The sequence below is a fragment of the Rhinichthys klamathensis genome, unplaced genomic scaffold, assembly GCF_029890125.1.
Source record: "Rhinichthys klamathensis goyatoka isolate OS25496 unplaced genomic scaffold, OSU_Roscu_1.1 h1tg000148l_1, whole genome shotgun sequence".
NCBI lineage: Eukaryota > Metazoa > Chordata > Actinopteri > Cypriniformes > Leuciscidae > Rhinichthys > Rhinichthys klamathensis.
In genome coordinates, this window is record NW_026606683.1 from 1,495,852 (window position 1) to 1,518,172 (window position 22,321).

Genomic DNA, 22,321 nt, shown 5'->3' on the forward strand with positions numbered 1-22,321 from the left:
CTTTTATGCGACCCATTCTGTCTGTAAAGTGTTTAACGCATTCACTCCCAGAGGCATTCAGCATATGGACCAGGACTCCTTGTCCTTTGGGCACATCTTCAACCCTCCAGATGGACTTTCCCAGATCTCCACATGCACAGATGAGACCAGACACACTGTAAACGACATCTGCATGCATTTGGTAGAATTAGCATCTGTCTGTTTAACATGAGTTGCAATTTCCTAATGCAACCCATGAGCTGATAGATCACTGACGGAGGATCAGAATAGATAACTAATTATTAAAACACATTTTTGAAGGCGTTGCTTTTCATTTAAAAAAATATATATTTTTATATTTTTGTATCACTATACATGCAGTTTTCATGATGTCATAACTTGTTTTATGAATGCTCAAATAATCAAAATATAAAAAATATCTGCATTGCAAAATGGCAGGCGATTTTTGGATGGATGGATTGATTGATTTTAGCTTTTCACATATGCACTTTCCATTATACATGCATATGAATTTCCCCCTTGAAACTTGATGATGACTTGATTTTCATGTAAACTACTCATTTGCAGGAGAAGACATGTCTAGTTCCTCTTCTCACACTTACTCTTTTGTGAATGAGGTTTTCTAAAGAGTCAGAAGCAGGACTTATTATTGATTCTCTCTGATTGGACTGTTTGTAAAACAATCGATTTACCTTAATCTCAAGGGAGCGCTCATGTCTTTCCCAATCCAGTGAGTGGAGGATTTCAGCACCACGCCTCTCTGGACAGCTCCTATAACAGCACCTGCACGCATGACTGTCGCTCTCACACACTCTGACACTCATGGAATAAGTGTGTCCATGGAATACTAGTCCAAAGATTCTTCAAACAAGCTTCCCATTTCTTCTGTGAGCCATGACTGAGAGAAGACTCCTTCCACCGGATGATGACCAGGGTTCCCTGTTGTCCAGACTGGGCACCGACAGCCCTAAACCCCGAGTGAAGTTCGGGGGGATGTTCTGTAACATCGAAGGAGCTTATGAGAATAAAACCCTGAATTTTGAGTCGTACAGCCCCAGTTCTGCCAGGAGAACCCCCCGGGGACGAGTGGACGATCAGAGGGACAATTTCAGCGACACGTCGAGCATGAGTGATTTCACCAGCGTGAGTCAAACAACCCCTCCGAACCGAACACAGTCCAGCCCGTCCTGCAGTTCACAGGGTCAGACCCTCGTTTACCCCACCGGACCCAGTCGCGTGCATAACGGGCGGCGAGAGGTAATTACATATTCTTCGACTATTCCTGTTAATGTGTAGATCATGGAACTCTCACTGCAGTTTAAATAGGCTATATTATTTCATTTATGTAGCCAGTTTACATAATGTTTGTCTCAAATCTTTATAAAAAGCAAGTGAAACTTGTCATTTAGAACATAATGCTCTAATAATGTTGTTTTGGGCAATATCAGGCTCACTCAGAGATGCTAAAGTTGTGACCAGTGGGGGGAAAAACAGACTCGTAAATATCTATAGCCTATATACACTTTTTGCCATTGGCTGGGGGGGAAATGGCCCAATTAACCTGAATTAATATATATAGGCCTATATATATATATGAGAGAGAGTGAGTGAGTGACATTCATGTTGTTGTCTAATTACAGAAGAAAAAATAAATGTAGGCACCTTTTTTTTTTTTTTTTTTTTTTTTTACAATTTATCTGTCAGTAATAATGGTGTATTTATTTTAATCATTCGGCTTGCAATCAACAGCATGGATGATTTTTAACTATTTTATTTTATTAAAAAAAATGTCTAATGCATTGGACAGACACATAAATGGGCAAGATTATATATATTTTTTAATGTTTTCTTCTTTTTGATGTAATAATTTGTCCGTCAATAAGTTAAATTTACCCTATTACTTTGCAATAGTTAAAGTAAACGATTTTCTGAGATTGTGACCCAAGAATAAAATGTTTTTTCACACTTTTAAAACTTGAAAACAAAACATGCATTTCTGTCTTTGTTCTAACCAAAGAGTAAAATACATACATATACTTTCTTACTAACTTTCTTCTTAAGTGAGTTAATTTGTGGAAGTCCAACATTTTCTTTTAATAATTGTGTGAATTAGAGACTGGTTCCGCCTCGCCCCTGACTCTGAGTGTGTGAATACTAAAGCAGCAGATGGTAGGCAGACACAGACAGAGAGGGTGGGGGATCTGGAGTGCTTTTGTCTACTGTGACTATTGAACCCCGGTAATCTTAAACTAAACTACACCCCGCCCGAATACTGACACCCGTCCACGCGCCCCGTCGCTGCGCCTTTATTCTGACGTGAGCGAAGATTCGATCATCATCATCATCGCTCGCGTCCTCTGGAATCAAAGCTGCTCCCAGACCGGTGCCATGTCTTTCCCAGGCAAGAAGAACAACCCTCGCGTCACGGTAAGAAATGTTGGCGATTAAAACCCGAGGCCACCGGTGAATGTTTTCTGGCTGCATAACGGAGACATAGTAATGAGGATGATGATGATGATGATGATGATGATGATGATGGTTTTATTGTGCAGTCATGGGTGAGCCGCCGCCGGCAACAACCTGCTGTCCTCGAAACACTGCTCAGAAAGCCGGTCAACATTTAAGAGCACTAATGCATTTCATGATGTGAGAAATGCAAACGCTGTGCATGAGTCTGTGGTTCAGTGTTTAATGTGCTACGGTGGAGGCTAATGCCGGTTTCTCGTGTCCATTGTGTCCATTCATTCATTCATGCATTCATGCATTCATGCATTCATTCATGTCGGCTAGTATCGGTGCCGGTTGTTCTGACTTCTTCGTGAATAGAAAATACGCGTTTTATCTGGATGTTTTCAGCAATACAACCGCTGCTCCATTTCCGCACAGTGCACGCAACGTCAGGATTCCACGCACGTCGCGAGCGTTCAGATCTCTTCTCTGGCCTAGACGTGTGACTGGGGGCCCTGCCCATGAGCCCTGGCCCCTGGCAAGCATTATTGAAAGCATTTTTGGTGAATGTAAACCCTATTTTACAGTTCTAACCCCTATGTCTATATGCCAATACCAACTCATTTGGCATATTGAAATATGCTTGTTGCAGTAAAATATGCTTATAATAATAATATAGACACAACACAATGAAAAGCCATAATGACTTTTTTGGCCTCTCAGCAATTGTGGTCAATTACAGAAAGACAGAGCACTTTGTGCGCACACAAAACACCATAACACACATGACATTAAAAGTAACATAACAGTTCAGAGTAGTTTATTGCTGAGAGAAAAAAATATAGGCTATATACATTTTTTTTATTATTATTTTAACAAATGTAATCACACAGGTAGTAATGGAATCCCAATGAATAATTTCATTAATTCATTGCTTTTGTTAAACACAATTAAACATTCTCAGTAAACAATGTTTATTTATTTATTTTTACCATTAAAAGTAAAGTAAAATTACATGTATTGTCATAAAATGTAATGTTAAAATAAAGTAAATTAACGGGTTTTCATTGTAGCACTTCTGCATTCTTTCTCTGTTAAAATAACATTATTCGCAGTGTGGAACAGTCAGTATGGTGTACTTTTTTCTTTTCTTTTTTTTAGGATTGAAAATTACAAAGTAGGCCTACACTTTACCCAATGCTCCCTATCATATCATAACAATAGTACATTTAAAGAAAAGAAAGTTTGCTTTTATTGTTTATATGTTCTTGACCATGTCTGGTTCAAGTAACAAAAGTGATTTTCTAGTGTATTTACCTAAATATAATGACTTTAGACTATGAAAGGGATAAGCGAGGATTCACCCATGTGCAGAAAGCGAGCGAGAAAACCCGGGGAAGAGCGCTGTTAACTCAGACAAATTGGATCCAATTCCCTTCCGCACAATTTGGCATTGCAGCCTGACCGCTACAGAGTCCCCTGTCTGACCCACATTCAAAGCACAGTGAAACACATATACTCAGCATGATTTTGGAAACATCTGATTTTTTTAATATTGCAAATAACAAAATAATAGTATATCCCTTCATCCAATAATTCATTACTAAAGACCCTGTATATTCAATACTGTAACATGAAGGGTCGTCCTGGTGCACACTACGCCCCAGACCCTCGCTCTGTCTGTCTCGTCTCTCCTCAAGCAACATCGTGGCCCAGAATCGGAAATACTCGGCAGGGATTTTGGCTGTGCCAGCGATGGGCCGCCCGTGGAAGTGTCACATTGCATTAAAGTGAAGCTCTGTGGGTTGCACGCCACCCTGTCACAGTGAGTTTGGTGAAATACCCTTTAGCAAGAGTCAAGAAAAGTGTTTTTTTTTTCTTTATTTATCCATGTCTGTTGAGACTTTCGCTGTGTGAGAGTTAGGTTTGCTGTTTTGAGTTGAGGTTGGCATTGTCTAACAGCACCGTGAATGATGTTTCATGCCTGGGTGCCCTAACAAGCCCAGTTGCCTGGCATAGTTCCATGCCAAGGGTGAGTGAACAGGCATTGCTTCATCTGAATGCGGTGGTCTCCTGTAACTGGGCTTATGATTTGGACTCAATTAAAAGTGTCAGTACCATTCCTCGCTATGCATTTATGCAAAACCACAGCAGTCATGCATGACTAATAGAGTAAACAGAAAAGTGTTGTTACAGATGAATGGAGTTGCCTGTTATCTTTCTTTTGTATTCTCTACCTCTGTCTGGGTTTTTAAATGTCTGATTTTTCAATGATATAATCTCTCTGATTAATTAGTTCCTTAAAGAACGCTGCATATTCTGCATAGGAGGATTTGCATGCATTATACCCCTCTTTGTGCTCATGTGCTTTGAAATCACTGTAATTCTATAACCAAACGTCTCTGGAACTGGGTCGGCACAGTTTCAGTGAAATTCAAGTCATCTGAGTTAAATATAATGATGTTTTTGGTATCTTGGCACTGAACATCCATCTCCACTTCTTGGTGTGAGTGGACGTATTTGAACTTTTTAGCACAGGTTTGACATCATATGCGAATAGTTTTAGTCTCAATTATTTTGCGTTCCATGTAAGGGTGAGTAAATATCAGAATGTAGTGGAACGATCACTTTAAAGTTACATCACAACGTGCAGCGCTAAATTCCGTCTTCTTTTTTCCACAGGGTGACAAACTCATCATTAAAGGTGGAAAAATCGTAAATGATGACCAGTCATTTTATGCCGACATTTACATTGAAGATGGAACCATTAAGTAAGATTGAATTATTTTTCAAATCTACATATATATTGCATCAATATTTGATTGCAATATTATATATTTGACATTCATTTCATTTAGCAGATCCTTTATCCGAAGCGACTTACAAATGAGTAACATCTCGAGAAATGTTTATTTTGTATTATTCTGACTGGTAGGCAGATTGGCGAGAACCTCATCGTACCTGCTGGTGTGAAGACAGTGGATGCCTATGGGCACATTGTGATCCCAGGAGGCATCGATGTGAACACATGTCTACAGGCCCCTCACCTGGGCATGACCCCGGCAGACGACTTCTATCATGGCACCAGTGCTGCTCTGGCAGGAGGAACCACCATGATCAGTATGTCATCACAACATCTCATATGAAGAGAGCACAAGTAGTTAACAGATCATTAAACTCAGAGTGGAAACAGTAAGTCATTACTGTGGACCGAAAGGAGGGTCTCTGGTAAAAAAGAAAAAAAAAGAAAAGTGTGTGTGGTGTTCAGTATTAGAGCTTGTCGAGACTCATAAAATCAGTAGAATTGGGGTCACAGCGCTGTCACTGTCTGTTCTCTTCTCTTCTGCTCAACTTTCCTTAGATATGCCACTGTACTGTTATGAAGTCGTTTAGGACAGAGAAATGTCTCCTTTACAGCGTTGTTCATTTGCACTGTATTTAAAGGGATAATTCACCCAAAAGTTCAAATTCTGTCTTTACTCGCTTCATGTAGTTCCAATTCTCTTCTTTGGAATCTAGATGAAGATATTTTTAATGAAAGAAATAGAGAGATTTCTGTCCCTCCATTGAAAGTCTATTCGCCCAAATCTCTAAAGCTTCAAAACGTCCATGAATATCCAGCCCGATTTCACGGCAATTCGTACGAATTTTACGAGGTGGCTAATTAGTACTGATTCATACGACCTCACTCGTACAAATTCGTACGATTTTTGCTAATTCGTACATATTTTACGAGTTTCCAAATTCGTATGAATTCGTATGAATGACCTACCCCTGACCCCGCCCCTAAACCTACCCATCACGTGGGTTTAGACAAATCGTACAAATTCGTACGAGTGAGGTCGTATGAATTAGTACGAATTAGCCACCTTTTAATCACTCGTACGAATTGGTCGTGTGATAGCGTTGGAATATCATAAAAAAAAATGAATACAAATAATCCATGTAGTTACTCAATTATAAGCAGCTCATAAAATTGGCAAGCATAATTATATAAGAATTAGAAAAAAATATATATCAATATATAAATATATATATATATATTGCTTAAAATATATCATTTATGACCACAAGCATTTAAAGAGGTAATTACATGGATTTTTTCGCTTATAATGGTAATAAAAATCTTGTACAAAAACAAATATATATGTGTAAAAAACAAGCGGCAATCTCCCTGTCTCTCTCTTGAAACCAACACGGAAGTGACTTAAACTGCAATTCATCGACTGGCCACCGTAAACAGGCTCCAATAGAAAGTCAATACTCCCAACGTTACAGCAGAAAAAAATGCGTTTACAGCCTGGTGCAAAAAGTGGTTTTGGTCTATATAGCTTATTTTGCCCTTCATGAAAACTGAGGGGGGTGAATTTTTTTATAACGTTTAAATTATATTAAGCCTTAAAGTTCTGCATAATTAAGGCGTGGCCACTTGGCGCTACCAAGATGGCGACGGCCGGCTCTTCCCACTTTGGGCTTCAAAAATGCTCTTCAGAAACCTACGGGTGACGTCACGGACACACGTCCATATTTTTTTTACAGTCTATGGTAAAAATCCTCACTCTGATCCTCTATCTGAAATGATCTGTTTTTACGGAGCGGCTCCTTTAAGGCTTGTCGGTACACGGCCACTGTTATGACTGGCTTACAATATTGCATTAGAAACGGTATCAACGCCCCCTTGTCTTGACGTGGTGACACTCATCCGGTGTACTGTAGGCAGATGTCAGCTGTTGAGCGCCTGAACGCCAGTGGTGCGAAAATGTATGTTCATCGATGTCTTGCTCTGGAGGCAGTCATATGCAAATGCATTTGCCCGTGTGATGTCACAAATCCCACAATATCCAAACAAGCCGTTTTTGTTGCTTGATTGAATGAATGCTTTGCTTATAATGAGGAGGACGTTTTAAGCTGTGAAACTTGCAGGATGCTTTATGGTACAAAGACCTCTTATATTATGTCAAAAGATCAAGGCAAATTTGATTTCTTATGTCATGACCCCTTTAAAGTCAGTATAAAGTGGAAGTTGTGATAGATATGCGTCACAATAGGGAAGAAAAGACTGAGTGAAACGCTTCTAGAACAAGCAAAAATGTAGGGCGGGACTTGATTCTGTCCATCGGGAATTGATTGGATGGTTGGCTAGATGTCGCTGCAAGAGGTGGAAGTTATTTTGGTTAAAGATTTCGAGGACATAAATGATTTATAATAAATATTAAAAATGCAATATTCTATAAAAAAACAAGAAATGTCCATGTTGATTTCATGGTGACTTTAACACAGGAGTCTATTTCTCAGCATATTAAGCATGCGTTTTTCATCAGTCTGCTCTCCTCGTCTTGCTCACTTCCTTTAGTTGACCATGTTGTGCCTGAACCGGGTTCTAGTTTACTGGCAGCATATGACCAGTGGAGGGATACGGCAGACAAGAGGTCGTGCTGTGATTACTCCCTGCACATCGACATCACTCGCTGGCATGATGGGCTGTTTGAGGAGCTGGAGTCTCTGGTCAAAGATAAAGGTGATGTGAGATTTCAGGTGTGACTTTGATATTTTTGCTTTCTGAATTATTAGGTTTATTTTTTTTAACACGCATAAAAACACATTTTGCATTCAGCTCTAGAAAGATATATCACATTATATTAACAAATGTGTGTTTTTCTTTTTAGGGGTCAACTCATTTCTCATCTTCATGGCTTATAAGGACAGGTACCAGAGCTCTGATACACAGGTTTGTTGGCCGTGTGATTCTGAATTTATTGTACAACTTTAATTAGTCACATATACTGTAAAATCTCAAAATATTTAGTAGAAGTAGAAATCCTTTGTAGCATTATAAATGTATTTACTGCCACTTTTGATAAATTCAATGCTAAAATAAAATTATTAAATTGTTTTGGGTTTTTACTTTCTGAAAAAAACTTTTGAACAGCAATGTATGTTTTATAGATCATATTTCCAAGAGCAAACACTCTCTGTGTCTGTAGATCTATGAGATGTTTAGTGCCATGAGAGAACTGGGAGCCATTGCACAGGTTCATGCTGAAAACGGTGACATCATTGATGAGGTAACTATGATTTGTTACCATTTAAAGGGATAGTTCACCCAAAAATGAATATTCTCATCATTTACTCACCCACAAGATGTTGAGGCCCCATTGACTTCCATAGTATTTTTTTCTTCTCCGTACTATGGAAGTCAATGGGGTACGTCAACTGTTTGATTACCGACATTCTTCAAAATATCTGCTTTTGTGTTCAGCAGAAGAAAGAAATTTAACCAGTTTGGAAGAACTTGAGGATGAATAAATGATGACAAAATGTTTTTTTTTTGGGTGAACTTTCCCTTTAATCTAAATGTCTTCAATTGCTAATGCATTTCAATAATGTCATAAAATACACATTTCTTTCCATCCAACTGTCTTTTTCTCCATACTTGGATCTATTGTTGGTTTTGTTTGTAATCTCAGGAACAGAAGAAGCTTTTGGATCTGGGAATCACTGGTCCAGAGGGACACGTACTGAGCCACCCAGAGGAGGTTAGTCTTACCATGGAATCATAATTGACCATTCTTGTTTGTTTGTTTTTTGGGGATTATTGGCGTATTTATTATAACCACAACCATCCAATAATTTCCCTATGGACAAAATCAAGTCCCACCCTAAATTTGTTCTTGTTCAAGAAGCAGTTTTACTCGGATATACTCGGATAAGCCATTTGTCTTATTAAAAGTCAGTGTACCATCAGAATGATTTTGAAACTATATTTTAAGCAATAAAAAAAAAAACGTATATACAGAAACGGAAGTTTCGATCTTCTTTTCCTCCCTTTTGTGGGATATATATTTCAATGAAACAGGTTTTTAAACAAGAAAAAAGTTAGGGCGGGACTTGATTTGGTCCATGGGGAATTGATTGGATGGTTAGATCATTGTGGTTTGTTATTGGTGAATCTCATGTGAGTGACAGGTTGCCCCGCCCTCGTGCCAGTAAACACGTCATCAGAGAAGAGATGTTACTGCAAGAGAGAGAATAAGTTATTTGGATTAAAGATTATGAGGGCACATGAATAAAAAAAATTATGCACAGATAATTACTGCAATATTCCATTAAAAAAAAATAAGAATGGCAAGTTTTTATTTCATGGTGACTTGAAATCCAATTCTCTTCTACCACTGGTTTACACTGTTTTGGTGTTTTTTTTCCAGGTGGAGACTGAGGCTGTGTATCGAGCCATCACCATTGCTAAACAGGCCAACTGCCCTCTCTACATCACCAAGGTGATGAGCAAACCTGCTGCTGATGTCATCGCCAAGGCCAGGAAAAAGGGTACGACTGTTGATAGAGCTGCTCTAAAACACTGTGTCCCAGAAACACAAAGAAAACCATGAGAAGAGGCAGTAAATATTTGTGTAATGTGCTCTGATTCATTTTCAGGCATGGTCATCTATGGGGAACCAGTAGCAGCCAGCCTGGGCACAGACGGATCGCACTACTGGAGCAAACACTGGGCTGAAGCTGCTGCGTTTGTCATGTCTCCTCCTCTCAGCCCAGACACCAGCACTCCAGACTACCTCAGCTCACTGCTGTCCTGGTGAGCAGCAAACATCCATCCATCCACCTCTATCTATCTGTTATCCATCCATCCATCCATCCATCCATCTCTATCTATCTGTTATCCATCCATCTCTATCTATCTGTTATCCGTCTGTCTGTCTGTCCATCCATCCATCCATCTCTATCTATCTGTTATCCGTCTGTCTGTCTGTCCATCCATCCATCCATCCATCCATCTCTATCTGTTATCCGTCTGTCTGTCTGTCCGTCCATCCATCCATCCATCCATCCATCCATCCATCCATCTCTATCTATCTGTTATCCATCCATCCATCCATCCATCCACCTCTATCTATCTGTTATCCACCCATCTCTATCTATCTGTTATCCGTCTGTCTGTCTGTCTGTCCATCCATCCATCCATCTCTATCTATCTGTTATCCATCTGTCTGTCCATCCATCCATCTCTATCTATCTGTTATCCGTCTGTCTGTCTGTCCATCCATCCATCCATCCATCCATCTATCCATCTCTATCTATCTGTTATCCGTCTGTCTGTCCATCCATCCATCTCTATCTATCTGTTATCCGTCTGTCTGTCTGTCCATCCATCCATCCATCCATCCATCTCTATCTATCTGTTATCCGTCTGTCTGTCCATCCATCCATCTCTATCTATCTGTTATCCGTCTGTCTGTCTGTCCATCCATCCATCCATCTCTATCTATCTGTTATCCGTCTGTCTGTCCATCCATCCATCCATCCATCCATCCATCCATCCATCCATCCATCTGTTATCCGTATGTCTGTCTGTCTGTCCATCCATCCATCCATCCATCCATCCATCCATCTGTTATCCGTATGTCTGTCTGTCCATCCATCCATCCATCCATCCATCCATCTGTTATCCGTCTGTCTGTCCGTCCATCCATCCATCCATCCATCCATCCATCCATCCATCCATCTGTTATCTGTCTGTCTGTCCGTCCATCCATCCATCCATCCATCTGTTATCCGTCTGTCTGTCTGTCCATCCATCGTCCGTCCGTCCATCCATCCATCTGTTATCCGTCTGTCTGTCTGTCCATCCATCCATCCATCTCTATCTATCTGTTATCCGTCTGTCTGTCCATCCATCCATCCATCCATCCATCTGTTATCCGTATGTCTGTCTGTCTGTCCATCCATCCATCCATCCATCCATCTGTTATCCGTATGTCTGTCTGTCCATCCATCCATCCATCCATCCATCTGTTATCCGTCTGTCTGTCCGTCCATCCATCCATCCATCCATCCATCCATCCATCCATCCATCCATCCATCTGTTATCTGTCTGTCTGTCCGTCCATCCATCCATCCATCCATCCATCTGTTATCTGTCTGTCTGTCCGTCCATCCATCCATCCATCCATCCATCCATCCATCCATCCATCCATCTGTTATCTGTCTGTCTGTCCGTCCATCCATCCATCCATCCATCCGTTTTTTTTTTTTTTTTTTTTAAATTTGACAATTGAAATTCCTCCACTTTCATGTTTGATGTTTTCAGTGGGGATCTTCAGGTAACCGGCAGTGCTCACTGCACCTTCACTACGGCACAGAAAGCTGTTGGAAAAGACGACTTCACCCTCATCCCAGAGGGGACTAATGGCATTGAGGAGCGTATGAGCATCGTCTGGGATAAAGCTGTGGTAGGTCTTCCTTATGTTTTCGATAATTAAAAAAACAATACATTTAAAATGTTTAAAAAAAATAATAATAATATATATATATACTCCAACACTACAAACGACTGTGCTTTAAAGATTACATTCTTTGTAAAGGGCCATTCTGTGATATTTAAATCCTCTATTGGTCATATGTCATGATGAATAAACATGAAGTCTTCTATGTGCTTGCATTTGTGACAGCTCTCTTATTTCACTGATGTTTTTGTCGCATAGGCCACAGGTAAAATGGACGAGAATGATTTTGTTGCAGTAACAAGCACAAACGCTGCAAAAATCTTCAACATGTATCCTCGGAAAGGCCGGATCGCTGTTGGATCTGACGCCGACATTGTGATCTGGAACACCAAGGAGACAAAAATCTTCTCTGCCAAATCTCACAACCTGGTATGAGAATTTCTCAGTGGCAAAAAAAAAAAAAAGATAACCAGTTAACAGTTATTTGTATGTATCCAACATCATTGTACTTATTCAACTATTGATTTAGAGTGGGAATGGTTTTACAGTAGAATTCTTTCTGAACTGAACAGAATTCTGTTAAATCCTTGTAAAGTTCTATTGGAATTTTGTGGACGTGAAATATAATCTCCTCTGTCCTTATTCTACGTGTGCGCCACAGACAGTGGAAGTGAATATCTTTGAGGGAATGGAGTGCCGAGGCTTTCCTGTATTGGTCATCAGTCAGGGCAGGATCGTTCTGGAAGACGGGAAACTCAATGTGACCGAGGGTTCAGGCCGCTTCATCCCTAGAAAAGGCTATCCCGACTATGTCTACAAGAGAATCAAGGCCCGGGGCAGGGTAAGAATGTCTGTGTGTGATTGTGAATGCTGACTCACTCATTTCAGGGGTCAAATAACACATCTAACACCCTCACAGGCTTTTAAAGTTTAAAAAGACTCAACTTTTGTATTCTGAAGGGTCACTTTCATGGTCAAATCTTTTATTTTGCAGATGGCTGATGCCCGTGGTGTTCCTAGAGGAAACTATGATGGCCCCGTCCATGATGTCATAAGTATGACCAACTCTGTACCACCCACTCCCACCTCTAGGGGGCCCTCATGTCCAGGAAAGAACCCACTGGGACCGTCCAGAAATTTGCACCAATCTGGGTTCACTTTATCTGGTAAGCACCTTTGTTATTGATTTCTTGCTCCGTCTTACTGTATTTACTGTAGTGACAGGGTTCAGAGAAAACAAGGTTCTGAAAGTAAAAATCCCAATCATTTCCTCCACAGGGTATGAATTTAATTTAATTTATTCACTTTTTAAATTCCATTTTTAGAGGGTAGTATTACATAATATAGGCCTAGTATAATACCACTATTCGAAAGTTACATATACAGTACCAGTCAATATTTTTTTTATTTTTTTTTAATTAATAGTTCTATTCAGCAAGAAATGATGCATTAAATTGATTAAGAGTGACGTTGAAGATCTCATCACCGGAATAAATTGCATTTTAAAATGTATATAAAATATAGAAAAAAAAAAATATTTCACAATTTTTTATAATATTTGACTTATTTTCAAATGAATGCAGCCTTGGTGAGCATAAAATATTTATTTAAAACATATTATGACATAAAACTTCTTTAATTTAGATACATTTCTGAGATCATGAAAAAAAGTTTAATAAAAAATTACTTCTCTTAAAACATAAAACACTTAAAACATTTTGTGTATTTTATAATAATCAGTAGATTTATATTGATTACATCATGCTTCATGAGTTGTTCATCCCCTCATGTTAGGTTCACAGTCCTTGTAATTTAGCATTGCATTGTACTGTATTTTAATATGTAATGATGATTTATCTTGGACCTTGGTTTGATTCATGGCTTAGAAGATTTTATTGAAGATTTTTATGGAGAAAAATACTTCCGGAACAAACGCTGCTGAAAACCCACATGTATAATCTGTGAGTCTCTGTGACCTAAATCGAGTGAAGTTCAAACAGACGTACTTGTATTACAGTCAACTTCTATTACATACAACTAAAAACTAAAAACACAACAATGAGTTTCAACCTTTTTCTTTTTTTCGTTTACTCAAAGGCACTCAAAAGGATGACCACATCCCCCGGCGTACGGCACAGAGGATCGTAGCGCCTCCTGGAGGCCGTTCCAATATCACATCCCTCTCTTGAACTTCATCCACCAGGGGATCCAACCGCAACAGTTCGCCTCCTTCAGCTTCCAGTTTTATATTACCCGTATCATGCAAATAATTAACCCAATAAATCCATACGCTCACTATGACCCAATAGGCTATGCAGCAACTCAATATAGCTTTCCATGAATTCATATTCACTATGTAATCTGCCTCCTCCTCACTCATAATGTAGCATGCTCCTCGATCAGAGTCACCCAGAATACATTCTGCTTTAGCGTAGCAATAGCATCGATGGCGTTAAGACGGCTAGTGATTGTTGTGTGTTTGTGAACCACTGAATGGATCTCATTCTACTCTAGTGCTGCCTTTAAACCAGTGCTTTCCTCCTGTGGCGAGACGTTTAAAGGGCAAGTGTGTTTTCTGCACCGGTAGTGTGGCAAGACTGACATACTTCCCCTTTAAGAGGCTGTGCTCTGTCATTGTGCTTTAAAGAAAAATGAGGGTCTTAGTGATAAGATATTAAAAATAAAGCGTTATCGTTCGGTTCGTCAATGTTTTATCTAAGAATAGAGCAAAAAAAAAAATGGATTGCAGACCTCTGCGTCTAACTGCATTCACGATTTACTGTTGGTTTTGAGAAGTAAGATGTCATCGAGCTGAGACTCATCACAGATGCAGCAATCAATGCATTTTTTGTACGTTTCTAAGAGAACGTTTGGTGCTCTCGATCTATAGATCAAACACATGCCAATGTGTCACTTTTTGAATCCAGATGAAAGTTTTTAATTCTTTTGAGTTTTATATTCCTGTAATGCAACAGTCTTTTGTAGTCTTAACCAGTATTTGCTGGAATCCTCCATATTAGATGTACTGTAATTTTCGTGTGATATTTCAGAGTTGAAGGTGAAGGTCGGTGAAGCTGAGAGAAAGAGATCAGTGGATTGTCTTTTCTACCTTCTTGTTCATTCTGTAAATATGGATTTTTTTTTGTTTTTCAGTTTTGTGTGTGGTTTGCATGTCCTCAATAAAACAATGGCTAAAGAAAAGTGCATTTTCTGATAATTTCACAACAGTGCTTCTGTAATTTTGTTTCAAAGTATAGTTTTTTTCATTATGGACACATTTTCCAGGTTTGGTACGTTTAATTCCATGTTTATAGAATTATATTTTTTTTTAAGTTTTTTTTTAGAAATAAACACTTTTATTCAGCAAGCAAAGATTCATTCAATTGATCAAAAGTGACAGTAAGGATATTCATAATGTTAATATTTATAAATCCTTTGCCATCCCAAATATATATATATATATAATAAAATAGAAAGCAATTATTTAAAATTGTAATATTTCACAGTATTATGTTGTTGTTGTTTTTTACTCTTTTCCATGGTAAACTTCTATAAAAAATATATGGTCGACAAAGTATCGTACAATCCGGCGTCGGGTTCTGACGTCAAACTGACTTTCATTTCCAACCAAAATGCAACCCCTGCAACCAAAATCCTCCCGACTGACGTTACTACTTTCTACTCAAGGACCTTGATAGAAATGTAGTGGAGTAAAAAGTACGATATTTGTCTTTCCAAATGAAGTTAAAGTAAAAAGTTTCCAGAAAAAATAACTCTAGATAGTACAGATACTCAAAAAGTGTACTTAAGTAAGGTACTCAAGTAAATGTACACTTTGTCCATCTCGGATGGTCGACCACAGCAAATATAGCCTAATTTCAAAAACCATTATTTATACAGCAAAAGAAAAATAAATCTGCTGTTGCATTTCCATAACATTCCAAAAGAAGAAGAAAATAGGCTACAGAGAGATTGATTCCTGCACTCGGAACAAAGAAAGGTCAAATTTACATTCACTCTCTACTTTTCACTTTCGAAAACAAAACAAAAAGTGGGCGAGACCATTTATACTGCACCGTAAAGCAACAATCTCGAATTCCATTGCTGACTTCCTCTTATACAGAATCACATTTCAGGCTTAAAACATCTGATTACAGTCACAAATGTTTGATTCCATTCAGCTTGTAATGCGTGGACAAAGGTACTCTATGTAACTTTTGTTATCAGCTATAATAAAGTTTGCAAAGTCATGATCACCAAAGGTTAAAGAGGCCCAGGCGAGAGGGATCGAGTGTCTGCTTTCTCCAGAAACACGTGTCATCCGCTGGGGTTGATGAAGCAGGACAGGTGGAGATGTCATCAGAGCTTTATTAAGAGCGCTGTTCACCCGCTTTACCACAAAGACACATGAACAACAAGCATCTGATGCTCAAACGCCATGTTGTATTGTCAGCTGCATCAGTTTTCTCAAGCATTGTTGACACATGTTGCTACTTTTTTCAAAAAGAATAATGTAACAAAATAATAATGTAACAAATAATAATAATAATGTAATGAATGTATAATATCACTGTAATATGTATAATATTGTAATAAACGTATAATAACACTGTAATGTATAATTACATTTTAATAAACATATAATTAGCCTACATTGTAATACACGTATAATTACATTGTAATAAATGTATAAGACTGTAACAAATGTATAATTACTTTTTTACACTACTTTTTACTAAAAGAATTGCTACTATTTCAAAAAGAATCGCTACTTTTTCAAAAATAATAATGTAACAAAATAATAATGTAACAAATGTTTAATAACACTGTAATAAACGTATAATATCACTGTAATGTATAATTACTTTGTAATAAACGTATAATTACTTTATAATAAATGTATAATAACACTGTAATAAATGTATAATTACATTGTAATAAATTACATTGTAATAAATGTATAATAAGACTGTAAGAAATGTATAATTACTTTTTTACACTACTTTTCACAAAAAGAATTGCTACTATTTCAAAAAGAATCGCTACTTTTTACAAAAATAATCGCTACTTTTTCAAAAAAGAATCGCTACTTTTTCAAAAAGAATAATGTAACAAAATAATAATGTAACAAATGTATAATAATAATAATGTAACAAATGTATAATATCACTGTAATAAATGTATAATTACATTGTAATAAACATATAATAACACTGTAATGTATAATTACATTTTAATAAACATATAATTACATTGTAATAAATGCATAATAACACTGTAATAAATGTATAATTACATTGTAATAAACGTATAATTATATTTTAATAAATGTATAATAACACTGTAACAAATGTATAATTACTTTTTACACTACTTTTTACTAAAAGAATTGCTACTATTTAAAAAAAAATCGCTACTTTTTCAAAAAGAATAATGTAACAAAATAATAATGTAACAAATGTATAATAACACTGTAATAAATGTATAATTACATTGTAATAAACGTATAATATCACTGTAATGTATAATTACTTTCTAATAAACGTAGAATTACTTTGTAATAAATGTATAATAACACTGTAATAAATGTATAATTACATTGTAATAAACATAATTACATTTTAATAAACGTATAATAACATTGTAATAAATGTATAAGACTGTAACAAATGTATAATTACATTTTTTACACTACTTTTTTCAAAAAGAATCGCTACTTTAATTCATTTATTAACACTGTAAACGATGTATAATTACATTGTAATAAACGTATAATTACATTGTAATAAATGTATAATTACTTTGTAATAAATGTATAATAACACTGTAATAAATGTATAATTACTTTGTAATAAACGTATAATATCACTGTAATGTATAATTACTTTCTAATAAACGTATAATTACTTTGTAATAAATGTATAATTACTTTTTACAAAAAGAATCTAACAAATGTATAACACTGTAATAAATGTGTAATTACATTGTAATAAACGTATAATTACATTGTAATAAACGTATAATAACACTGTAAAAAATGTATAACACTGTAATAAATGTATAATAACACGGTAAAAAATGTATAATAACACTGTAAGAAATGTATAATTACTTTGTAATAAACGTATAATAACACTATTAAATGTATAATAACACTGTAATAAATGTATAATAACACTGTAATAAATGTATAATTACATTGTAATAAACATATAATTACATTGTAAAAAATGCATAATTACATTGTAATAAATGTATAATAACACTGTAATAAATGTATAATTACATTGTAATAAATGTATAATTACATTGTAATAAAAATGACATTGTAATAAACGTATAATAACCACTGTATTAAATGTATAATAACACTGTAATAAATGTATAATTACATTGTAATAAACGTATATTTACATTGTAATAAATAAATGTATAATAACACTGTAATAAATGTATAATTACATTGTAATAAACCTATAACACTGTAAAAAATGTATAAGAACACTGTAATAAATGTATCATAACACTGTAATAAATGTAAAATAACACTGTAATAAATGTATAATAACACTGTAATAAATGTATAATTACATTGTAATAAACGTATAATAACACTATTAAATGTATAATAACACTGTAATAAATGTATAATAACATAATTACATTGTAATAAATGTATAATAACACTGTAATAAATGTATAATTGCATTGTAATAAACGTATAATAACACTATTAAATGTATAATAACACTGTAATAAATGTATAATAACATAATTACATTGTAATAAATGTATAATAACACTGTAATAAATGTATAATTACATTGTAATAAACGTATAATTACATTGTAATAAAAATGACATTGTAATAAAAGTATAATAACCACTGTATTAAATGTATAATAACACTGTAATAAATGTATAATTACATTGTAATAAACGTATATTTACATTGTAATAAATGTATAATAACACTGTAATAAATGTATAATTAGGCCTACACTGTAATAAATGTATAATAACACTGTAATAAATGTATAATTACATTGTAATAAATGTATAATTAGGGCCTACACTGTAATAAATGTATCATAACACTGTAATAAATGTATAATAACACTGTAATAAATGTATAATAACACTGTAATAAATGTATAATTACATTGTAATAAACGTATAATAACACTATTAAATGTATAATAACACTGTAATAAATGTATAATAACATAATTACATTGTAATAAATGTATAATAACACTGTAATAAATGTATAATTACATTGTAATAACATATAATAACACTATTAAATGTATAATAACACTGTAATGTATAATAACATAATTACATTGTAATAAATGTATAATAACACTGTAATAAATGTATAATTACATTGTAATAAACGTATAATTACATTGTAATAAAAATGACATTGTAATAAAAGTATAATAACCACTGTATTAAATGTATAATAACACTGTAATAAATGTATAATTACATTGTAATAAACGTATATTTACATTGTAATAAATGTATAATAACACTGTAATAAATGTATAATTAGGCCTACACTGTAATAAATGTATCATAACACTGTAATAAATGTATAATAACACTGTAATAAATGTATAATAACACTGTAATAAATGTATAATTACATTGTAATAAACGTATAATAACACTATTAAATGTATAATAACACTGTAATAAATGTATAATAACATAATTACATTGTAATAAATGTATAATAACACTGTAATAAATGTATAATTACATTGTAATAAACGTATAATAACACTATTAAATGTATAATAACACTGTAATAAATGTATAATAACATAATTACATTGTAATAAATGTATAATAACACTGTAATAAATGTATAATTACATTGTAATAAACGTATAATTACATTGTAATAAAAATGACATTGTAATAAAAGTATAATAACCACTGTATTAAATGTATAATAACACTGTAATAAATGTATAATTACATTGTAATAAACGTATATTTACATTGTAATAAATGTATAATAACACTGTAATAAATGTATAATTAGGCCTACATTGTAATAAACGTATAACACTGTAAAAAATGTATAATAACACTGTAATAAGTGTATAATAACACTGTAATAAATGTATAATAACACTGTAATAAATGTATAATTACATTGTAATAAACGTATAACAACACTGTAATGAATGTATAATAACACTGTAATAAATGTACAATAACACTGTAATAAATGTATAATTACATTGTAATAAACATATTATAACATTGTAATAAATGTATATTTACATTGTAATAAATGTAGGCTATAATAACACTGTAATAAATGTATAATAACACTGTAATAAATGTATAATTACATTTTAATAAATGTATAATTACATTGTAATAAACGTATAATTACATTGTAATAAACGTATAATTATAAGAAATGTATAATTACTTTTTACAAAAAGAATCTAACAAATGTATAACACTGTAAAAAATGTATAATAATACTGTAATAAACATATAATTACATTTTAATAAATGTATAATTACATTGAAATAAATGTATAATAACACTGTAATAAATGTATAATAACACTGTAATAAATGTATAATTACATTGTAATAAATGTAGGCTATAATAACACTGTAATAAATGTATAATAACACTGTAATAAATGTATAATAATACTGTAATAAATGTATAACACTATTAGATGTATAATAACACTGTAATAAATGTATAATAATACTGTAATAAACATATAATTACATTTTAATAAATGTATAATTACATTGTCATAAACGTATAATTACAATGTAATAAATGTATGATTACTTTGTAATAAACGTATAATTACATTGTAATAAACGTATGATAACAATGTATTAAATGTATAATACAACTGTAATAAATGTATAATTACTTTGTATTAAATTTATAATTACTTTTTACAAAAAGAATCTAACAAATGTATAACACTGTAATAAATGTGTAATTACATTGTAATAAACGTATAATTACATTGTAATAAAAATTATATTGTAATAAACGTATAATAACACTGTATTAAATGTATAATAACACTATAATAAATGTATAATTACATTGTAATAAACGTATAATAACACTGTAATAAATGTATAATTACATTGTAATAAACATATAATAACACTATTAAATGTATAATAGCACTGTAATAAATGTATAATAACACTGTAATACATGTATAATTACATTGTAATAAACGTATAATAACACTATTAAATGCATAATAACACTGTAATAAATGTATAATAACACTATAATAAATGTATAATTACATTGTAATAAACGTATATTTACATTGTAATAAATGTATTATAACACTATTAAATGTATAATATCACTGTAATAAATGTATAATAACACTGTAATAAATGTATAATTACATTGTAATAAACGTATAATTACATTGTAATAAATGCATGATTACATTGTAATAAATGTATAATAACACTGTAATAAATGTATAATTACATTGTAATAAACGTATAATTGCATTGTAATAAAAATTACATTGTAATAAACGTATAATAACACTGTATTAAATGTATAATAACACTATAATAAACGTATAATTACATTGTAATAAACGTATAATAACACTGTAATAAATGTATAATTACATTGTAATAAACATATAATAACACTATTAAATGTATAATAACACTGTAATAAATGTATAATAACACTGTAATAAATGTATAATAACAATGTAGTACATGTATAATTACATTGTAATAAACGTATAATAACACTATTAAATGTATAATAACACTGTAATAAATGTATAATAACACTGTAATAAATGTATAATAACACTGTAATAAATGTATAACACTGTAATAAATGTATAATAACACTGTAATAAATGTATAATTATATTGTAATAAACATATTATTACATTGTAATAAACGTATAATACACAGTAATAAGCGTATAATTACATTGTAATAAATGTATAATTAAATTGTAATAAACGTATAATAACACTATTAAATGTATAATAACACTGTAATGTATAATAACACTGTAATAAATGTATAATTACATTGTAATAAATGTATAATAACACTGTAATAAACATATAATTACATTTTAATAAATGTATAATAACATTGTAATAAACGTATAATTACATTGTAATAAATGTATAATTACTTTGTAAGAAACATATAATTACATTGTAATAAATGTATAATAATACTGTAATAAACGTATAATTATTTTATAATAAATGTACATTATATATTTACATTGTAATAAATGTATTATAACACTATTGTAATAATTGTATAATTACATTGTAATAAACGTATAATAACACTGTAATAAATGTATAATAACACTGTAATAAATGTATAATAACACTGTAATAAATGTATAATTACATTGTAATAAACATATTATAACATTGTAATAAATGTATATTTACATTGTAATAAATGTAGGCTATAATAACACTGTAATAAATGTATAATAACACTGTAATAAATGTATAATAACACTGTAATAAATGTATAATTACATTGTAATAAACGTATAATTATAATAAATGTATAATTACTTTTTACAAAAAGAATCTAA

At 33.2% G+C, this 22,321-nt stretch overlaps 1 protein-coding gene across 2 annotated transcripts; it reads left to right on the forward strand.

The window, feature by feature from the left end:
* The first annotated feature begins 642 nt into the window (after positions 1 to 642).
* Positions 643 to 14,818, forward strand: dpysl4 (dihydropyrimidinase like 4). Of its 2 annotated transcripts, none has more exons than XM_056258119.1 (14): positions 643 to 1,257; positions 5,131 to 5,219; positions 5,384 to 5,568; positions 7,802 to 7,966; positions 8,115 to 8,176; positions 8,433 to 8,513; positions 8,916 to 8,984; positions 9,654 to 9,774; positions 9,883 to 10,039; positions 11,552 to 11,693; positions 11,946 to 12,116; positions 12,349 to 12,528; positions 12,682 to 12,853; positions 13,785 to 14,818. In XM_056258119.1, the coding sequence occupies exons 1-14, from the start codon at positions 895 to 897 to the stop codon at positions 13,874 to 13,876; spliced, it is 2,049 nt and encodes a 682-aa protein (XP_056114094.1). In that variant the 5' UTR covers positions 643 to 894; the 3' UTR covers positions 13,877 to 14,818. The 2 variants fall into 2 exon arrangements, with proteins under 2 accessions (XP_056114094.1, XP_056114095.1); XM_056258120.1 differs by lacking the exon at positions 643 to 1,257 and adding an exon at positions 2,148 to 2,427 and having other exon boundaries at positions 13,785 to 14,817.
* Positions 14,819 to 22,321: the final 7,503 nt, after the last annotated feature.